This window comes from Acartia tonsa, chromosome 1, assembly GCF_053477335.1.
Source record: "Acartia tonsa isolate MP-2025a chromosome 1, ASM5347733v1, whole genome shotgun sequence".
NCBI classification, from domain to species: Eukaryota; Metazoa; Arthropoda; class Copepoda; order Calanoida; family Acartiidae; genus Acartia; species Acartia tonsa.
The window spans coordinates 60,696,043-60,713,956 of NC_137260.1; the positions used below are offsets into that span (position 1 = coordinate 60,696,043).

Here is a 17,914-nt window from a genome sequence, read left to right on the forward strand (position 1 = left end):
TGTTAAGGATTATCTACATTATTAATCTGAAAAATGCAAGCTAAATCAAACAAATTAAGTAGGGGAGCTTCACTGAAAATCAAACAAATTCTTGATATCTGATGAAAACTTTTAAAAACTTATCAAAATATTTTGAAAACGATTTATTCTAGATATGAAAATAGAACTTGTAAGAGGATAAATAATATGTCTATTAAAATACGTCCCTACCAGCCATTTAATTGGTCTTTTTGAGACTATTTAGAATTAGCAACTCCTGTTTTTGCTATCCATTATTGAAATTTGGATATAGTCATTCTTGTTTTACCAGAAAACTAATTGTCCAATTATCTTAAGGACCAGAAAAAGCGCAAGTGGTATGTATTGAAACTGAAAGTAAATATTGAATGTCAAGTGCGCTACAGTTCTATTGTTCTTTTAACCACCAAAATGTTTTTTTGGTAGCGAAGCTAAACTATAGCACACAATGTATGTCCGTAACTAACAAGGGAAAGTGTGATTTTGCAGAATTGAGATATATAAAGGGCATTTTTTTTAGAATTATACCAAGAAAGAGAGAGAGGGGACAATGGGCTGTTTAGGTATTTAGCTAGTCCCCCAAAGTTTTGTAATACCGTCTTCTTTCATTGCTATAAAAATTACTTGTTTGATATAGAATTAGATGTTCCTTAAACTTATCTACCCTACTGCTCAGTTTCTGTCATTATGTCCATTCCAACCTTGCTACCCATTGGGAATTGCTGAGTTAAACACACTTTTTGGAGCAATCTATATTAAGAAAACCTAATGTCAACAGCCAAAAATTGCCTTTTCCCTACACTGTAACTTTCGCATGGCTGTGAAGAAACCAAATAAATAGCCTAAAACCATTCAAGGACCTTTATAAGAATTTCCTCAAACGGAAGAACTCAATCGGATCAGAAAATATCAAAAGTGTATGCTGTAGTAAAAAAAGCCTTTAATTAGGATTAGCGGCTGCGCCCCTAGCATCTCTGGACTGTAGTAGGGATCATTTCATTAAATTGTTAGAATTTGCCTTATTGCCAAAGGTTTCGTGATTTTATGTATAAATAGATTTGTAAACTATGATATTCAAATGGAAAATAAAACAAAACATCTCGAAATCAAAAAATAGTTTTAAAGGACCTTATGGCCATACAAATGAGAAAGTAGAAACAATTTGTCATTATAAAACTTTTAAAACAATAACAGTACGAGATATAAGGAATATTCAGGAAAATAATTAATAATTTTATTATTAATATAACATGAATAAAAAAACAACGGTCACATTAACTTTTTTAATACTGAACAAACAAGTTACATTATTCATAATTAGGTAAAACGTATAAATTGTAAGTAACGTGTGAGAGTTTTATAAAAAATTAGATGTAAAAATTAATTGTTGAAAGCGAAGCTTTGTCCAGTTTATTTGAAACAGAGTGCAGAAGGAGGGTGCATCACACTAAAATAGACCCCTCTTGTTGCCTGTTATACACTTCCCTATAGCTCACAAAACCCTCTGCACGCCACTGATTTCAAACTTAACCTGATTCCATAACCAGTTTTACTCCTGGGAAATATAAACTTTGGCAAAGTGTATTTGCTGAAAGACCGTCATACCTTGATTTATAGAGGAGCTGTGTTACTAAAATTATCACAATAAGATATTTGTCACTTGATCTTAAATTTTTTTCTTAAATTCAACGTCCGACTGTCAGGATTTCTTTTTATGAAGATCTTCTCGTCTTGATTTCTTATTGTTAAACTTGTGGTGTATTCTGTATCATTGTCACTTTTTACAAATATTGTCTTGGCAGATCCTGACGCCAGGGACACCCTGTACTTGTCATTTACCTAAAATTAGAATCAAATTTATGAAAAACTGGCATTTAAAGGATGACAATGTTAATTAAAGCAAAGCTCAATATATCAGTCGGAAAAGTAAGATAAACAAATAAGCAATTGCAAAGAGCAGAATATTAATTCCAGTATGGCTACGAAACCGATTAATATCCGCTGGATTTGGACTGGTTCTCAGTCATACCGAAAACTTATATTTAGAATCAAATCACAGACAATTTTTACGAATATTAAAATAAAAATCATAAATCAATATTTCAAATTAATCTCTAATTGTCCTAATAATCACGATATACTATTCCAAAACACTTTTTAGTCAAACAAGCGGCTTCGCCACTAGCCTATAGGAACGAAGCCCCAAGAAGTAATTTTTAAAAAAATGTAAATTTTTTTTCTGGTGCTGCCAATTTATGTGAAGTAGTTTCCCCAGAAATTTTTTTTTTTTTTGGGGGGGGTATATACCCTGAAGATTAGAATCCGATCGGTTCAGTGGTTACCGAGATCTTAAGGGACGGACGGACAGACATCAAGATACTTTGTATTATAGATAACTATTTTTTTGCAATTAAAATGTTTAAAATGAACGGACAGATATAATTCTTAGGTATAAGTTGTTTCTTTTATCAGAAATAAATAATTTTTTCGCGGTGATAAGTAACTTTTACATAGAAGTTGGAACAAAAAATAGTTGATTGTAGCCATTGCTTCTTTGTCTTATGATAATGCGAGAATAATTTACTCAATTACCTCCTTGCTCTGATAATTTTCAGCCTTAGTTTCTTCTTTATGGCAGTCTATTTTAAATGTTCTTTTCACAATTCCATTTCGCGTTGTATGAAGTCTGAAAAATTAAATATACAATTAATATATATTCTTGGAATAAAAAAGGTTAATTATGTTTAATAGTAGCAAAGATTGAGAGAAAAAAGTGCAAAAATATGAAATAAACTCATCTGCAAAATGAGAGACATTATAGCAAAACAATAGAGGGGGAAGGGGTTAAATAACTGTATGTCCCCATCCTGAGGACCCTGAGCCGACTTTCAATTGGGTCTTTGAAAATAATCCAATAGCGAGGGGAATATTAACACAGCCAAGACCCTACAAAAGAGCAGAATACAATTTACGAGCAGACGAAAAAGGTCCCCATTATATTTATACAGGGTGTTTTTTTTTAATAAGACAAAAATATTACTTAATTTAACCCACTTGCCATTGACAAAAGTTAATGATCTATATCTTAACTTCTTCATTGGGTTGGGGAGTTTTGCATAAGAAAAACATACTTAGCGATTTTCAACAAATTATGCCTTAAAAACCGGTTTTTCCAAAGTACCTATGTTTCGAAGATTTTTGGATCATGACAAATTTAAAAGGTGTGCAAAAATGCATACATTTTTAAAATTCAAAATTGCTCAGCTTGTGTTAATAGTAGAAAAATGCTATGCATACCGTTAGAATCGTCATATACTCTAGTTTTTGGAAATATATGTTTCATACTTATGCTATTTGTAGTATAGTAGCTACGTTGGAAAATGTGAGAAAGTTTTAAGTCAGTTAGAACATTTTACCACGTAGCTCCTGAACTATGCGTAGCACAGGAATAGTTCTTTAATTTCTAAAAACCTGAGTTTATGACGATTCTAACGGTGTGCATAACATTTTTCTACTATTAACACAAGCCGCGCAATTCAAACTTTTAAAATGTAAGCATTTTTGCACACCCTTTAAATTTGTCATGATCCAAAAATCTTCCAAAAATAGGTACTTTGGAAAAACCGGTTTTTAAGGCATAATTTGTTGAAAATCTCTAAGTTTTTTTTTCTTATACAAAACTCCCCAACCAAATGAAGAAATTAAGATATAGATCATTAACTCCTGTCAATGGCAAGTGGGTTAAATTAAGTAATATTTTTGTCTTATTAAAAAAAAACACCCTGTAGATTTATTTAAGAGACACTGGATAGAGGGAAAAGATTGCCATTAAAAAACAATCATATTTTTAAAAATTAAGAAGGAAAAACTTAATATATGCTTCAAATGATTCCATGTGCTTCCTCATGTATAATTATGATTGTTAAAGTGTATTGTTTTTAGAGTTGGCAATCCGGATCCGGAATTCGCCCAATTTTTAGGCCAATTTTGGAATCCGAATCCGAAATCCGTTTTTTAATAGCGGATTCCTGATTCTTAATTGGTAGGCTAAAATTGGGTTTTTTCTTTCAACTCCCTCTTTTTGAAGGCAAAGATTGTTGAATCCAAGAGCTCAGATTGGACAGCCAACGATCACGTGATGAACTTGTAAACAACTCACCGTCAACTAAGCCCTCTAATTGGCTGTACAGTGGTCACAGGACATCAAATTATTTTTCATGCTTCATTTTTTTTAAAAAGCCTTTTAAAATACTGCTAGAATCCGGAATCCGAATCCGGAATCCGCCAAAAATAAGAATCCAGAATCCGCTACTTTTTTTGACGGATTCTTTTAAGAATCCGGAATCCCAATCCGGCCCAAAAATTCGACGGATTGCCATCACTAATTGTTTTTGTAACTGTTGCACTGTACTGCCGTTATTTTTACCAACTACGATATCAAAATTGTTGTCTTTAAAATACTAAAATTACCTTATAGATTTTAAATGGTGTGTTGAAACATTTTCCAGATAAATATAGGCTTCTTGACAGACCTCGGTTCCCTAATGATAAAATTTATTTTGGTAACTTAGTCCAGAGAGAGAGAGAGAGAGAGGGGACAATGGGTTGTTTATTACACCAGTCCCCAAAGTTCTACAATAACGTTTTCCTATTCGCTGGTTTAACAATTTTGGGGACTTTTACTGAATTTTGTTGGTTGGTTTATTGAGTTGAGTGTTCAAACGTTTCAACTACTAAATTTAATCTACAGAAGGGGTAAATTTGTGTGTCATCATTGGGTATGTAAATAAATTTATCGGCCATTATCTTATCCCTTTAGATCTCTAAATTTTATTACTATTTTACTATAGATTCAAAAAGGTTAAGAATGTTTGGTTGAAAAAAAACTTATTATAGGATTTAATTCGGTTTAACGTTTTCAAATTTGAAGATCTGTACCTATTCTTTTCCATTATGTTAAAAAAATCTTTGTTTAAATATTTACCTTGTAAATATATTTATTTCTATTTCTCATTCTTTCTTTTTTCTTTGATGTTAAGGATGGATTTCTAAGAGTTGCGGACATTACGCCCATCAGGTACATATCATGCTCTCCCTGTAATAAAATTATCTTTTTTTAGGAGGAATCTTCACGAATTTTCTGAAGCCCATAATAAAATCTGCAGTATTATTACTTTTAAGAAAAGACAGGTTCCTATAAGACTATATAATCAAGATTCTTTTAATAAAATAACAGGATCTGTATGTGTGTGTCTGTACCGAAGGATCTCGATAATCACAGTACCGACAAAGTTCTCCTATACAATGTAGCTTCTCATAGGTCCTGGGAATTATGTTTCTTAAATAAAAACAAAGAAAATTACGCTTTCCTTAAAATGCTCTATGGTGAGGGAAATCTTCACAAAAAAATCAAAAGTTTATCTCATACAAATGTCAAATGAATACTAAATGTTAAAATAAAAGCCCTAGGATTAAAAATCATTTGAGTTACTAAGAATCACAATACACATTAAAGTTTTCAGAATTTATAATTTTTTCATTAAATATTTTATTACAGTCAAAATCACAAATTAGATTATATTCTTAAGGATATTAAAGTGGAGACATACAGACAAACTATAATAACAGAACACCTGTGCTGTATAATAAATTACCTTTGAGAGCTTTGAAATACTTTTTCTATGACTAAATACCATCACAGGATCTAGATCTTTGAAACAGTTCCGTTCACAATTACAACCTTTAGACAACTTGTCAGCAACCTTCAATAAAATAATTATGTCATAAGTAGCGCAGCAATAAACAGCTAACACAAAGATAATACCTACCTATTATAACAAATGAAAAATGTAAATTATACCTATCTATAGTTCAGTACGGGGGTGAAAATAAGTAGTTTCTAAAGTAGCTGATATAGTAAACAGGATTGTTGCGTCAAAGGAATTTGAAGAAAATTAAGAAACGGGAAGGTAGGTTGTGCTAAAATTCCGTAAAGGTGTCACTGTGGGCTAGAATTAAATCAAGACAAAAGTAAGTGCCGAGCTCTGGGACCTATGTATGGTGAAAATAGACATAAAACCATGATGATTCCAGGTAAAACCAAAATATTTCAGCGGGGGCTTTTTAAGAAAATTAGATTTGAAAATTTCAAGTTCAATTTTCACCCCCTAGGAGTTGCCGCATAAGCATGAAAAGAAAAGCAAATGTTAGGTATTTATTTTAAATTTTGAACAACTTTGCTTTAACAAAGTTCTTCATAAAACCACTCCTGAAGGGAGTTAATAAATGGCCATTTTTATCACTTGCTTTGCAAAGGTCACGAAAATTCAGCCTAAAATAAATCATATATATAGAGAGGTTTTAAGAAGGACTTCATAATAGCAAAGTTGTTCAAAATTTAAAATAAATAATATTTGCTTTTCTTGTCATAGTTATGCGGCAACTCCTAGGGGGTAAAAATATTTTGGTTTTACCTGGAATCATCATGGTTTTATGTCTATTTTCACCATACATAAGTCCCAGGGCTCGGCACTTACTTTTGTATTGATTCAATTCTAGCCCACAGTGGTGTGAGTTTTAAGGCTTAAAAAGAAGAAGTAAAACAATAATATTCACTTAATATAAATACATAAAAACTAGTAGAATGATAATATTCACTTAATACAAATATATAAAAATTTTTGTCTATAAGGAAAACACATAAGGAAAACACATAATTAGTGAATATTATCGTTCATCTACTTAAAACTCACACCTTTAAGGGATTTTAGCACAACCTACCTCCCCCTTGGTCAAAATATATACAATATGTAAAGGACATAACAACTAAATTGATACTAACAAGACACAAATAATCATTTTCAATCATTGTGTTATTTAAGTATGAGTATATGAAAAAAAAACTATACCAACCTGTTTAGCATTCTCTTCAACAGGAGTGATCTCGCAGCTAGCAAGCTTTGGTTTGAGGGAAGACGACTTTTTCTGGTCAATAATTTCTCCCGGCACAGTTAAAATGGCGGGGTTTGAGGTACAAATTGTGCTGCTGTTCTCTTGGCTCTTAATTTTTACTTTGTTCTTTTTGTCTTGTTTCTTATTTCCAGTTGTAAAAGTAGCTGATTGTTCTGTTTTTGAAATCTAAAATAAAAGTTAATTTTAACAAGAATGACAACATCCAAAAGATCAAATCTTAGCTATAAATAATTCAGAAATAAAAAACAGCACGGATTGGATATTTAGCTATATAAAGCAGAACAATTTGAAATGTCACATTTTACTTTTCAGTCAACATAATAAATACCTACTGATACAAATAAATAAATGCCTACAAGATATGATTTAAGCCAGTGTAGTGGTGTTTTTTTCTACTTGATTCTGAACCATACCATTCTCCCTACTCAAACTATTATCAAATGAATCTAACAAAGCAGTAGAAGGTAAAGGTAGTAATTACACAGTTTATGCTAAGGCTAGAATCCAAAAACCTTACTTTCTAAAATTAACACTTACTAAATTTTCCGTGTTGTCTTGAGATTCTCCGCCAATAGCAGTAAGTTGCATCACAGATTCATCACCAAACTCTGTTACAAAATTGCCATTCATGACCTACCACTGCAGTTTTGTACGCTAGGTAAAGACTGTTTTTACATGTTTTACAACTATCAAAGAAAAAATAAAGTCAAGTTTAAGGTATCTTGTTTGCCGTTTTACTTTGTAAAATAGATGCAAATAAATATACTTCAAAATGGCAATCCTGTTTGAATTGGAGATCCAGGATCCTCCAGGAGGCCACCTCCAGAGGAATTTAGCCCAAAACTAGAACTGGCCAACACGTTGCTTGTACCTGAAATTAAAACCAGTCATTTCTTAAAAACCGTTTCTTATATATCGGAAATTTAAGTAAGGTATCTTGTTCAAGCAAGCTACTAAGAGACTTTTGGTCATTTGTAAATCTCTTTCCTATAATGACAACCTTGTCTAAAACTGTTAAGTATTGTGTACTTGGTTGTCTCGAACCCGTCACCTCAAAGAAAAATAGTAGAAAAAACTACATGTGACTTACACAATGAAGGTACTAAAAAAATCTGTAAGTAAAGAAGATCTAAGATGTGTATTACCTGACTGCTCTAAGTTATCTTCAACAGTCATATCTTTGGCAAAATCCTGGCTCTGCCGACGAACAGGAGAAAAGGTGCCAGCAAGACCAAGTATAGAGGAGGTGTGCTGAGAATCATGGAGTGGGGGCGGGGAAGGTATTGGGGTGCAGTCATAAGCTCTAGAGGGTAGGATGGGGGCGTATACATGTTTATTTGAGCCACTGCCTATTCTTGGTATGAGGGAAGGGTAGCCAGGTGAGGGAAAGGATGTTCTGTGGGGTGAGGGGGAACGCCTAAATAAAAATATAGATGAATTTAAGTAATTCATTTGTTCAATTTTATTCTGAAGAAATTCTAAAAAGTTTTTCTTTGTACAAAATTAGCAGGATGTCTATCTGTCTGTAACTTAGGAGGTCTTAAAGATCCAGTGAAGGTTTATAACTATGTTAGGGGAGGGTACCTCCACCATACCAAGAAAAATCATCCCTAGAAACCTCCGCTACCATGAAAAATCAAACAAAGTATTAATAAAGAATCAGTAATGTGCTTCATCACTGATAAAGGTCTAGCATCACACTAAAGAAAATTAACAACAATTGTAAATAAATTGTGCAGAAGTAACATCTCTAGTATGTCGTGAATTTAGCGTAAATTGTACAAATATAAGAGAGGGGGAAGTTTTGACACATTTGTGTAAACAGTGAGTATAGGCTTTATCTTTGGACTGAGAGGATAGGTTATAAAAGAAAAAATCATTCTTATATGATGAATTTTCCCAAGTTTTAAGATTTTTTGGATAGGCCTTAAGGTTCAGGAGCTGCAGGCCTCCAGGTTCAAGAGCTGTAGGCCTCCAGGTGGTCTCTGGACAGGTAAAAATAAAATTTTTTTTTTTCTAAAGAGATAGGTATAGGTCAAATTATTAAACAAAAAAAGCATCTTTTTTGTTTAAATAACTATATAAATAACATTTAAAAATATGCATATTTTGTTAAATAAAATGACCTCTTAACTCTTCTAAAAAAATTTGATTTTGGTTTTTACCTGTCCAAGAGGCCACCTGGAGGCCTGCAGCTCCTGAACCTGGAGGCCTATCCAAAAAATCTTAAAACTTGGGAAAATTTATCATATAAGAATGATTTTATCTCTAATAACCTATCCTCTCAGTCCAAAGATAAAGCCTATACTCTCTGTTTACGCAAATGTGTCAAAACTTCTCCCCTTTTGTACGTATACTGTGATGGCGCTTACCTGGCAGGGGAGGAATGCAATGACATGTGATAGCCATGACTGGGAGACAGCGGCGCATAGCCGGTCAACTCTGCCAGCATGGCTCCGGGCGATACAGGAAAAACGGCAGGTACAGAGCTCAGAAAGTTGCGGATATATTCACTGTCCGCACTAAATATTGAAAGGTTGGATTGGGGTGGTTGTTGGGGAGGTGGACCACCGCCGCCCCCAATGACACCCAACGTAGGTGGGTGTGAGGAGGAGGTGGGCGGTGGAATGTGCCCGGGAGAATCTCTCATTTTTATTTCTAGCTTTTTTTTAAAAACTACATGGTAAAATAGGTATATTATTAAAAACTATAAGGTCAAAGATTTTAGAAATAAAATGCTTTTCATCTTTTGTTCATTTTTAACAGTTATATAATAATCTGAAATAGGTACATCATGCTTTAAAAGTAAAATAACTATAAAAAGACTGCATTTTATATTAAACTGAAAAATAAAATGCACAGTATTTAACTTTAAATCAAATTATGAACAAAAATCACATTTTTTTGTCACGACTTAAAATACAGTTTTTGTAAATACATTTACCTACTTAATTTTTAAAAATTATTTAAACTATTTTAAAAATTTGAAAGCAATTCTTATACTAAAATATTATTTCATAAAATAAAAACACTAAACATTACTACCTAATGGATATGGCACATTTTTATAAAATGGAAGACTTTCATTGAATTTTATATCTATCTAAATACTACAATTACATGAAACACACATTCTAACATAATTACTAATCTCTACAATCACCATGAAGTAAGGAACAAAACTAAAATCTAAAGTACATAAGGCAAGAAAAAAGAAAATTAGTTTCATAATAGAAAAATAATGCAAGAAGATAAGAAGCTCAGAATGCTATAAAAGCATAATTTACTCATTGATTTACAAAAATGTAAATGCAAAAATAAACTAATATAAAATAAAAAAAGACAACAACATTAACATTCTTAGGTATAATACGACCACTAAAAGAAAAACATTTTTCTGTACTTTTAGATGTAAAACCATCAACACTAAAGGGATAGTTGCATGAAGTGCATTTTAGAAAAATAATTACCAGCAGAAGTTACAAGTATACCATCAAACATATATAGTTTTTTTTTAACAAACAATTAGACATCACTGAATTAGCCGTCATGCTGTTTTTTTTTGTGAAAACAAGACAGCCATTTAAGTTTCATATATTTCAAGAAGTCTTGATATTTTTAAAACTACGTGGTAGAAATTTGAAATTCTCTAAGATATATGCCCTTGTAGTTTAAACCATTAGACAGGAAAAAATATCCGTTTCACTACATTAAAAATTAAATGCATTTTGTGCAACTACCCCTTTTCTATAACATAAATTAACATTGACTACTAGCATAGACTACGTTTAAAACATATTTTATTAAGAGCTCAATAGTTCAGCAGTTACACCTCCACTTTTGGGATTTTCTATGACATCCTTGCTCTGAATAAGTTTCAGCTCCATTTGTGGAGGCGTAGGAGCAGCATCTCCAGTCATAGCAGCGGCACTGTTGGCATGCTTCAATGTTCTGTCAAGAATAACCTGCATTGTATTCAGGGTATTTTCTAAGGTAAGCTTCAAATCTCCCTTAGTTTTATACAGCCAAGCTGTACAGAGGGCAGTAAACAGATCGCCTGTTCCAACAAAAGCTGCTGGAAATTTAGGGATCTTCACCTTAATAACTGTATTTGTAAGCTTGCAGCTAGCAAGTCCGACTAAATGCTTTGTGTCCCCAAGTTCGGTGCTGGACAGAATAACAGTTTTCACCCCCTTGGCATGAAAATCCTGCATAACTTGTAGAGCATCTTCTTCATTGACAATCTTTCTACCAGTTATCAGTTCTGCCTCAAATTGATTAGGCAGACAAACATCAGACAATGGCACTATCACGTCCTGGTAAACAGGCAGCAGCTCCTTGGGTACATACATGCCAGGTCCAAAGTCTCCCATGACTGGATCACACACATAAATGAGTTCAGGATTAACCTCCTTCAGATGCTTTACTATATCTCCAAGTTTGTGTAGAAAAGATTTTGACCCTATGTAGCCGTTTATGATGTGAGAATATTTGTTGATCCCGTTCATGTCCAAGCCATCTATCAACTCTTGAAGCTGGTTATCATCCAATACCTGGCCCTTGATGCCATTCTTGTAACCCGTATGGTTGGAAAATTGAACAGAATTGATGGCGTCCACCTCAAATCCCAGCAGCTGGAGGGGAAAGGTGGCACTTTTGTTTCCAACATAACCAGACACAACATGACTCTGGATTGATAGAACACGTGGAGTAAGATCAGCCATTTTTATTCAGCTCTTGCTTATTATTTTATGTATATATGTATTTTATAAATATATCTTAGTTTGACAAATTGAAAAACTAAGAATGAAAATTAGAACATTATATCTTTATCTGAAAATATAAAAGTTTTTTAAAATGTCCAAAACTTAAATCATATTCATTATACCTATTCTTTTGATAACAATTATAGTTATGACCATAAGCAGTGCAGAAATAGAATGCTAACTAATTTATCATGAAAACACTAATAACAAGATTCAAAGGTACAGTGAGAGTAGAGAAAATTTGTTGACTGTTGACACATCCTCAAAATATCTAATATCCGTCAAAAGAATCAGTAAAATGCATTTTGTTAGCCTAATCGGACAGACATGCCTGATTAATAGAGTAGCTGCAATATATCACATCTTAAAATTGACACTTAAAGATTTTAACTATTTAACACTAGCATTGTAAATATCACACATAGCTTTAACTAATTCTGCGCTTGTAACTTTACTACTGTATTCATCAGAGTTGCTACTACCCATGCTCAGAGCTGGGTTGGTGTACTTCATCTCAGATTTTACTTTTATACTTGCTGATCCATGAAACTCGGTGGCTCCTTTGTCAGAAAACGAATAAAGATACTTTATTTTGGCCTGGAAAAGGGAATGTGATTCTGACAAACAAATCTAAAGGAAAATTTCCCCACAACCCCCTTCTTTTTTTCTCCCCTTCTTACCCACTCCCCTTTAGTTACTCCAACTTTACTCTAACAAAATATTAAATTTTGTCGCATTTTCAATTGAAATTAATTGGCTGAATAGCAGCACCTGGTTTTGGCGTTAAATCTAATCAATTCATGTCAAAACAAGAAAGAAAACAAATAAATGAGTTATAGAGCAGATACTTAATCTTAATAGTCAATAAATCTTCATAAAACAACTAAAATGGGAAAGGCCGGGAACATGTAAAAGGTTTGGAGTCATACTTTTAATATAATCTTCCCCAACCTGTTTTTAAAAGCGAAGCTTTTCTATAATTAGGGTATGTCCGTACTTTCGTCCGTCCGTCCGTTCGTCAAAGATGGATAGCTTTTTTTTTGTTAATTTAGGCATGTTAGAATTGACCTATCGATTTCAAACTTTGCATGGTTATTCCTTTAGTAGTTAGGTACGATTTAGAAAGCGTAGCAACTCTATAATCATTACCAGAATGTCCGTACGTCCATTTTAAACATGTTGATTTTTTACTTTTAAGAAACAAATTTTCATGTGATCTAATCATCTGATTGGTCTGATTTTTGGTATACTGATTCCTGGAACAACAAAGTACAATATTATAAGCAAAGCCTCTCTATAATCAAGTCCTAAAAATGTAAGTATGTCCATAAACATTATCCTGTATCAAGCAGTTTTTCAAAAAATTTACTTACAATTTTCTTCGTCTCCTGTAAATTTATATTCTGATTATTCAGTTCTAACACTATACAAGTGTTAATGTCCGTTTATCCTACCGTTTCAGTGCTTCGCTTTTTGGATGTTGTCATCCTTGTATAAAAAAACAGTATTATCCTAGATCTAAGAAGTACCTTACAGTGATTTATTAGTATCACAGCTGCCTATAACTATTATCAAAGAATGAATGTATCTCTAACTGTTCCTGTATGGGTTAATATGGTTCCTAGATTTTCTTTGTTCACTCCACTACCAGGCATTATTATTGGACCTTCTGTTACAAAAAGGATTTATTTATAGTACAGCAATTAAATATTGTTAATCAATTTAACTCAATTTGTCATTGATTTTCTAATTTCAATACAGGATTTAACAGGGTTTGTAATTCTTTTATAATCTGTACTAGCGGCTACGTACCTAGAGGCCTCTAGGGACACGTAAAATTGTTTCTTTTTTATCTATTTAAAAGTCAGCTATTTACTAAAAATATTTTTTTCGCCGATAGATGGTGTTAGTTATGTCTCTAGCTAATTGCAAAAAATTTTTCTAGGGAGGGTGGTAATACCCTCCCCCAAAATAGTTATAAACCTTCCCGGGACCTATGAGAAGCTACCCTGTCAAGGAGAACCCGAACGGTTCAGCGGTTATCGAGATCCTTCTTTACAAACAAACAAACAGACATCGTTCTACTTTGTATTATTAATTGTTTTTTTCCTTTCCAATGAAGATGAATTTAAGGCTTAGGAATTTTAAAAAATGTTTTACAATATCTAAATAAATCCTTTCCTTTATCTACAAACAGCTGTCTCATTTGCTTGATAACTTCTTTGCCCTCAAGAGCAGTAGGAAATCCGCCACTAGTGAGAATTCTGTCGAATCCCATATCATGAACAAGCTGTGCGGCCTCCAGGATCGATAAGGTCATGTCAATTGCCCTATGGAAGGTCAAAGGGCAATTTGGTTTAATCTTAAAATTATTCAACTTTTTAGATAATAGGGCATGGCAACGCCTCTTAAGGGGCGTTTCGTCGTATTTTCACAGTAGCTTTTCCCCTATTTCTAGCACCTGCGGGGCCATTTGCCTAACCCTGCGGTAAAATCTCCTAACCCAACTTAACCTAACCTAACCTAAATTAACCTATCAAAAGCTACTGTGAAAATACGACGAAACGCCCATTAAGAGGCGTGGTCTAGAGAAGGACTATACCCCAAAAAAATTGTTTGAACTGTATGATTAAAAGCAGTATTACAATTAGACATGAAATTCTATAGGTAGGTAGGTATTTGTTTTGAGTCGGATATCTACTAAGATAGATTCTAGTTTCATGTTTGCTGTAGCCTGTAGTGTAAATAATTTACCTTTCTCGCCGCTGTTAAAAGTCTAATACATGATGATTTATCTACAGTTCCTTGATCAGTTAGACAACCAAATACAAGTCCATCAGCCCCGTTCTCAAGACAGATCTGTTTTTAGATAATCTTGTTTAGAAAATTGCCTTAAAAAATTAATCTTAATTATATTTATTTCGTCAGGGAATAAAACGGACCCCTAACGAAATCCTTTTCTTCTTTTAAGAGAGAAAAAAAGAGGTAAATATAATCTTAAAAATATCTATTTTAATAGTCGGAAAAGTTATGTAAAAAATTGGTCATTTATAAAAATGGCTGAATTCTTAAGTTATTAGATATGTAGCATAACAAAAATTAGTTTCTTAACAAGAATTCCTGAATGTCTGATTCCATTATTTGTATTTCTTCTTCGCTGTACAAGAAATCTCCACCTCTAGGACGGATCATACAAAACACAGGTATGCCCATCTACATAAATATATATTTTTTTTATAAAAAAATAAGGTAGTATAGTTAAAGTACAGAGGATGCTTTAAAACAAAACAGGTGCAGCATATTGCTTTCACCATTTACGAAAGACTCACAAAAGATCATGTGATTTAAGGGTTGTCAATGCTGCCATATAAGTGATCACTGATCACTGATCAGTATATATGGACTTGAGGGGTCATGTGAAGGAAACGAAGTTGCGGGTTTCGTCATATTTTCACAGTAGCTTTTCCTATTTCTAGCCCCTGCGGGGCAATCACCTAACCTAACCTAACCTTTTAAAAGCTTCTGTTAAAATACGACGAAATGCGCAACTTCGTTTCCTCCACATGACCCGACTTGTTACTGATAAGAATTGGCATGAAAACGAATCAACTTGACTAGAAATGTGACATCTAAATTATTTCACTCCACAAAAAACCAAGCTTATGAAAAATAACCTGTTTTTTCACCATCCTTAGTAGTCCAACAGACGGTGTAAGCCCACCTTCACTGAGGGAGCTACAAAGTTCTATTCTAGATGCTCCACCACGACTAGCTTCTAGGGCAGAGGCTATATTATCAATGCATACTTCCATTTTTAAAGTCTTGGATGTACTCTTCTCTGGAATTAAAAACATTTAAATTTAACAAGAATATAATTTCACACATTGAATAACTAAACCACAGAATAAGACACATAGAATTTAATAGATTTAAAATTAATCATGTTTCATTAAGTGTTAATTGGAATAAAAGATCAGCTGACCACAGAACAGATTGAGTTCTCCATTAGAGAAGCATTAAATATGTCACCGTAGTTTTATTTATTCAATTTCATTTCAATTAAAGAGCCTCTAGGTGCTATGGGCACAGTCATAAGTCCAACAAAAAGAATATAATCACTTTTAAACATGCTAGGACAAACATATTAATTATCCAATTTATCTATAAAGAAGCTACACTAAAATTTTAAGTATTAATATCAAAGTATGAGAAAAAAGTGAAATAAAATATCTGAAGATATAGTTTTGATAATATAATTTTGATTAAAACAACATAATTACGTATAATTTACCTCCTAGCAGCTCTAGCCTCTTTATCTCATCTTATGACACAAGACAAATGATTTGTTATATAACATCAATATATTATCATACATGTATACAAAAACAAATAATTCGTCTGCTAACTTTATTCTTTACAGGGTTGCAAACTTTTTATAATTATATATTTTTAAATAATTTCTATTGATAAAAAAGAACGTGTCCTAACTTTTGTGATTTTTTAAAGACAGCTAGTTGGTGCTTTTAGAAAGTAGTAGATGTAATATAATCCATATAATTTAGATATGCAATCGTTTTTTGAAGACCTCTTATTTTTGAAGTAATTTAAGTTTTTTTAAAATAAATCTGGTTTTAACGCAACAAAAAAGTATAAACTTGTCATTTTAAACAAAAACAGTAAGATCTTTAATTTGACACCTTATTTTTTAAAAATTCTGTTGAGTAATTATTGAAAAAATCTTTTTTGTTGAAACCCGGTGAATCAAAACTTTGATCTTTGTGAGCTCGTCACGAATGGATTAATTCAAAATCACAAAAGTTAGGACACGTTCTTTGAATCATTAAAGTTTGATACTATATTAGAATGTAAGTATAATAATAAAATTTTAAAATACAAATAAAAAGTTGACAACCTAAATTACAAAACGCGGCATTCAAAGAAAACCAAAACAAACAGACGGTAAATTTTAATGAAATAATATGAAAGTTTGAAAAGTTGATAACAATAACAGGTTATTAATATATATTTAATTATTAATGTTAATAACCTTCATGGTAGGTTAATGATTACAATCTTACAAGTATAATTTTACGATTTTGTGTATGTTTAATGTTTGTAAGTTCCAAAACCGGCAATATATGACAAGTTTTTTTTTTATATGATCGATTATATAGCTAGGTTAACGTATTTAAATATTAGCTACCAAAGGCAGAGCATCACAGCTAAAAGTAGACTTTTTGCGACATGAACTTTTATAAGTTTGAATTTCAGCAATAATTATATTTTAGAAAAACTTTTAAATTTTACAAATAACATTTCTTAATGTATTGCCCCATTCAACTGTCTAGCGAAATTTGTTTTAAAAGAAAAGATTTACGAAAACCAGTATTTAGACTACCTAAAAAATAACATGCATAGTTATTGCAAAAACATTAGAAAAATTTTGTAATGCTTGAAATACCAAGTACTCGCTATAAATTGATTTGTAAATTTATTCGCCGCCGCGCCGGTACACTTGTTATGAAACGGAACTGCATTTGCAGCAATAAGTTTATCAAATATCATGTACACATGGCTATAATGAGATTTAGTTGCGATGATCAGAGACGTCAAGAGGCAAAAAAAAGTAATAAAATGTATAATCCATTAATTCACTGGGTAAAATTTTAAATCTCAAAATTAAACAGAGAACAAAAGTAAGTTAGATTGTTTGATTTGTATACCTAATTCCTTTACTGTCTAGAGATATTTTTAAAGAATTAAAAAGCTAGGCATTCTATACATTCTCAGAGCAGTTGGGGATAGGTCAACTAATTCTATCAATCTAAATGTATAATTGTACACTTCTGGTTGTGAGTGTATTAATTGCAAAATCAACCATATGGTTGTTGAGTACACGAACCATCTTCCTAAAATAAATAAGAAAGCGAATTAACCTTTCATACATAAACAATTCTAGGAAGGAATAGAATTTTTTCTCCATAAATTTTATCACTCAGTTTAAAATTAACTCTTATCTTTTATTCACAACTTTTGTTGAGGTAAGCACATGGAAGGATTAATCATCAGAGCTTAGGAGTTAGTTTAAAAAAGATAAACAATTGAATATTTTAAAAAGTAGTTGAACACATGGCAGTACACGTGTGTAGTGATTAGAC

At 32.3% G+C, this 17,914-nt stretch overlaps 3 protein-coding genes across 4 annotated transcripts; all 3 read right to left on the reverse strand.

Moving 5' to 3' along the window:
• Positions 1-1,238: 1,238 nt before the first annotated feature.
• Positions 1,239-9,771, reverse strand: LOC145325650 (uncharacterized). 2 transcript variants are annotated; one of them, XR_013881541.1, is made up of 11 exons: positions 9,363-9,771; positions 8,136-8,407; positions 7,772-7,861; positions 7,528-7,598; positions 6,931-7,155; positions 5,673-5,780; positions 5,003-5,113; positions 4,489-4,559; positions 2,611-2,704; positions 1,550-1,857; positions 1,239-1,417 (listed from the first exon to the last, which is right to left on the reverse strand). XR_013881541.1 is itself a non-coding variant. In XM_080168608.1 (10 exons), the coding sequence occupies exons 1-10, from the start codon at positions 9,638-9,640 to the stop codon at positions 1,675-1,677; spliced, it is 1,503 nt and encodes a 500-aa protein (XP_080024734.1). In that variant the 5' UTR covers positions 9,641-9,771; the 3' UTR covers positions 1,239-1,674. The 2 variants fall into 2 exon arrangements, 1 of the variants encoding a protein (XP_080024734.1); XM_080168608.1 differs by having other exon boundaries at positions 1,239-1,857.
• A 1-nt stretch (position 9,772) lies between these two features.
• Pdxk (pyridoxal kinase) lies at positions 9,773-11,838 on the reverse strand. Its single transcript, XM_080168620.1, has 2 exons — positions 10,731-11,838; positions 9,773-10,416 (listed from the first exon to the last, which is right to left on the reverse strand). Exon 1 carries the CDS (start codon positions 11,712-11,714, stop codon positions 10,794-10,796), a length of 921 nt encoding a protein of 306 aa, XP_080024746.1. The 5' UTR covers positions 11,715-11,838; the 3' UTR covers positions 9,773-10,416; positions 10,731-10,793.
• A 29-nt stretch (positions 11,839-11,867) lies between these two features.
• On the reverse strand, positions 11,868-15,590 carry LOC145325674 (copper homeostasis protein cutC homolog). The gene is made up of 6 exons (XM_080168629.1): positions 15,431-15,590; positions 14,877-14,969; positions 14,511-14,615; positions 13,938-14,118; positions 13,355-13,425; positions 11,868-12,314 (listed from the first exon to the last, which is right to left on the reverse strand). Exons 1-6 carry the CDS (start codon positions 15,566-15,568, stop codon positions 12,147-12,149), a joined length of 756 nt encoding a protein of 251 aa, XP_080024755.1. The 5' UTR covers positions 15,569-15,590; the 3' UTR covers positions 11,868-12,146.
• Positions 15,591-17,914: the final 2,324 nt, after the last annotated feature.

Coding starts and splice junctions, on each gene's coding strand:
- Pdxk (XM_080168620.1), bottom strand. CDS start 11,714: ATGGCTGATCTTACTCCACGTGTTCTATCAATCCAGAGTCATGTTGTG.
- LOC145325674 (XM_080168629.1), bottom strand. CDS start 15,568: ATGGAAGTATGCATTGATAATATAGCCTCTGCCCTAGAAGCTAGTCGT. Junction 14,119..14,510: donor TTTTAACAGCGGCGAGAAAG/GTAAATTATTTA, acceptor AATAATTTTAAG/ATTAAACCAAATTGCCCTTT. Junction 13,426..13,937: donor ACAGCTGTTTGTAGATAAAG/GAAAGGATTTAT, acceptor TTTTTGTAACAG/AAGGTCCAATAATAATGCCT.
- LOC145325650 (XM_080168608.1), bottom strand. CDS start 9,640: ATGAGAGATTCTCCCGGGCACATTCCACCGCCCACCTCCTCCTCACAC. Junction 7,862..8,135: donor AGATAACTTAGAGCAGTCAG/GTAATACACATC, acceptor TTTTAATTTCAG/GTACAAGCAACGTGTTGGCC. Junction 5,114..5,672: donor GTATTTCAAAGCTCTCAAAG/GTAATTTATTAT, acceptor ATTTTATTACAG/GGAGAGCATGATATGTACCT.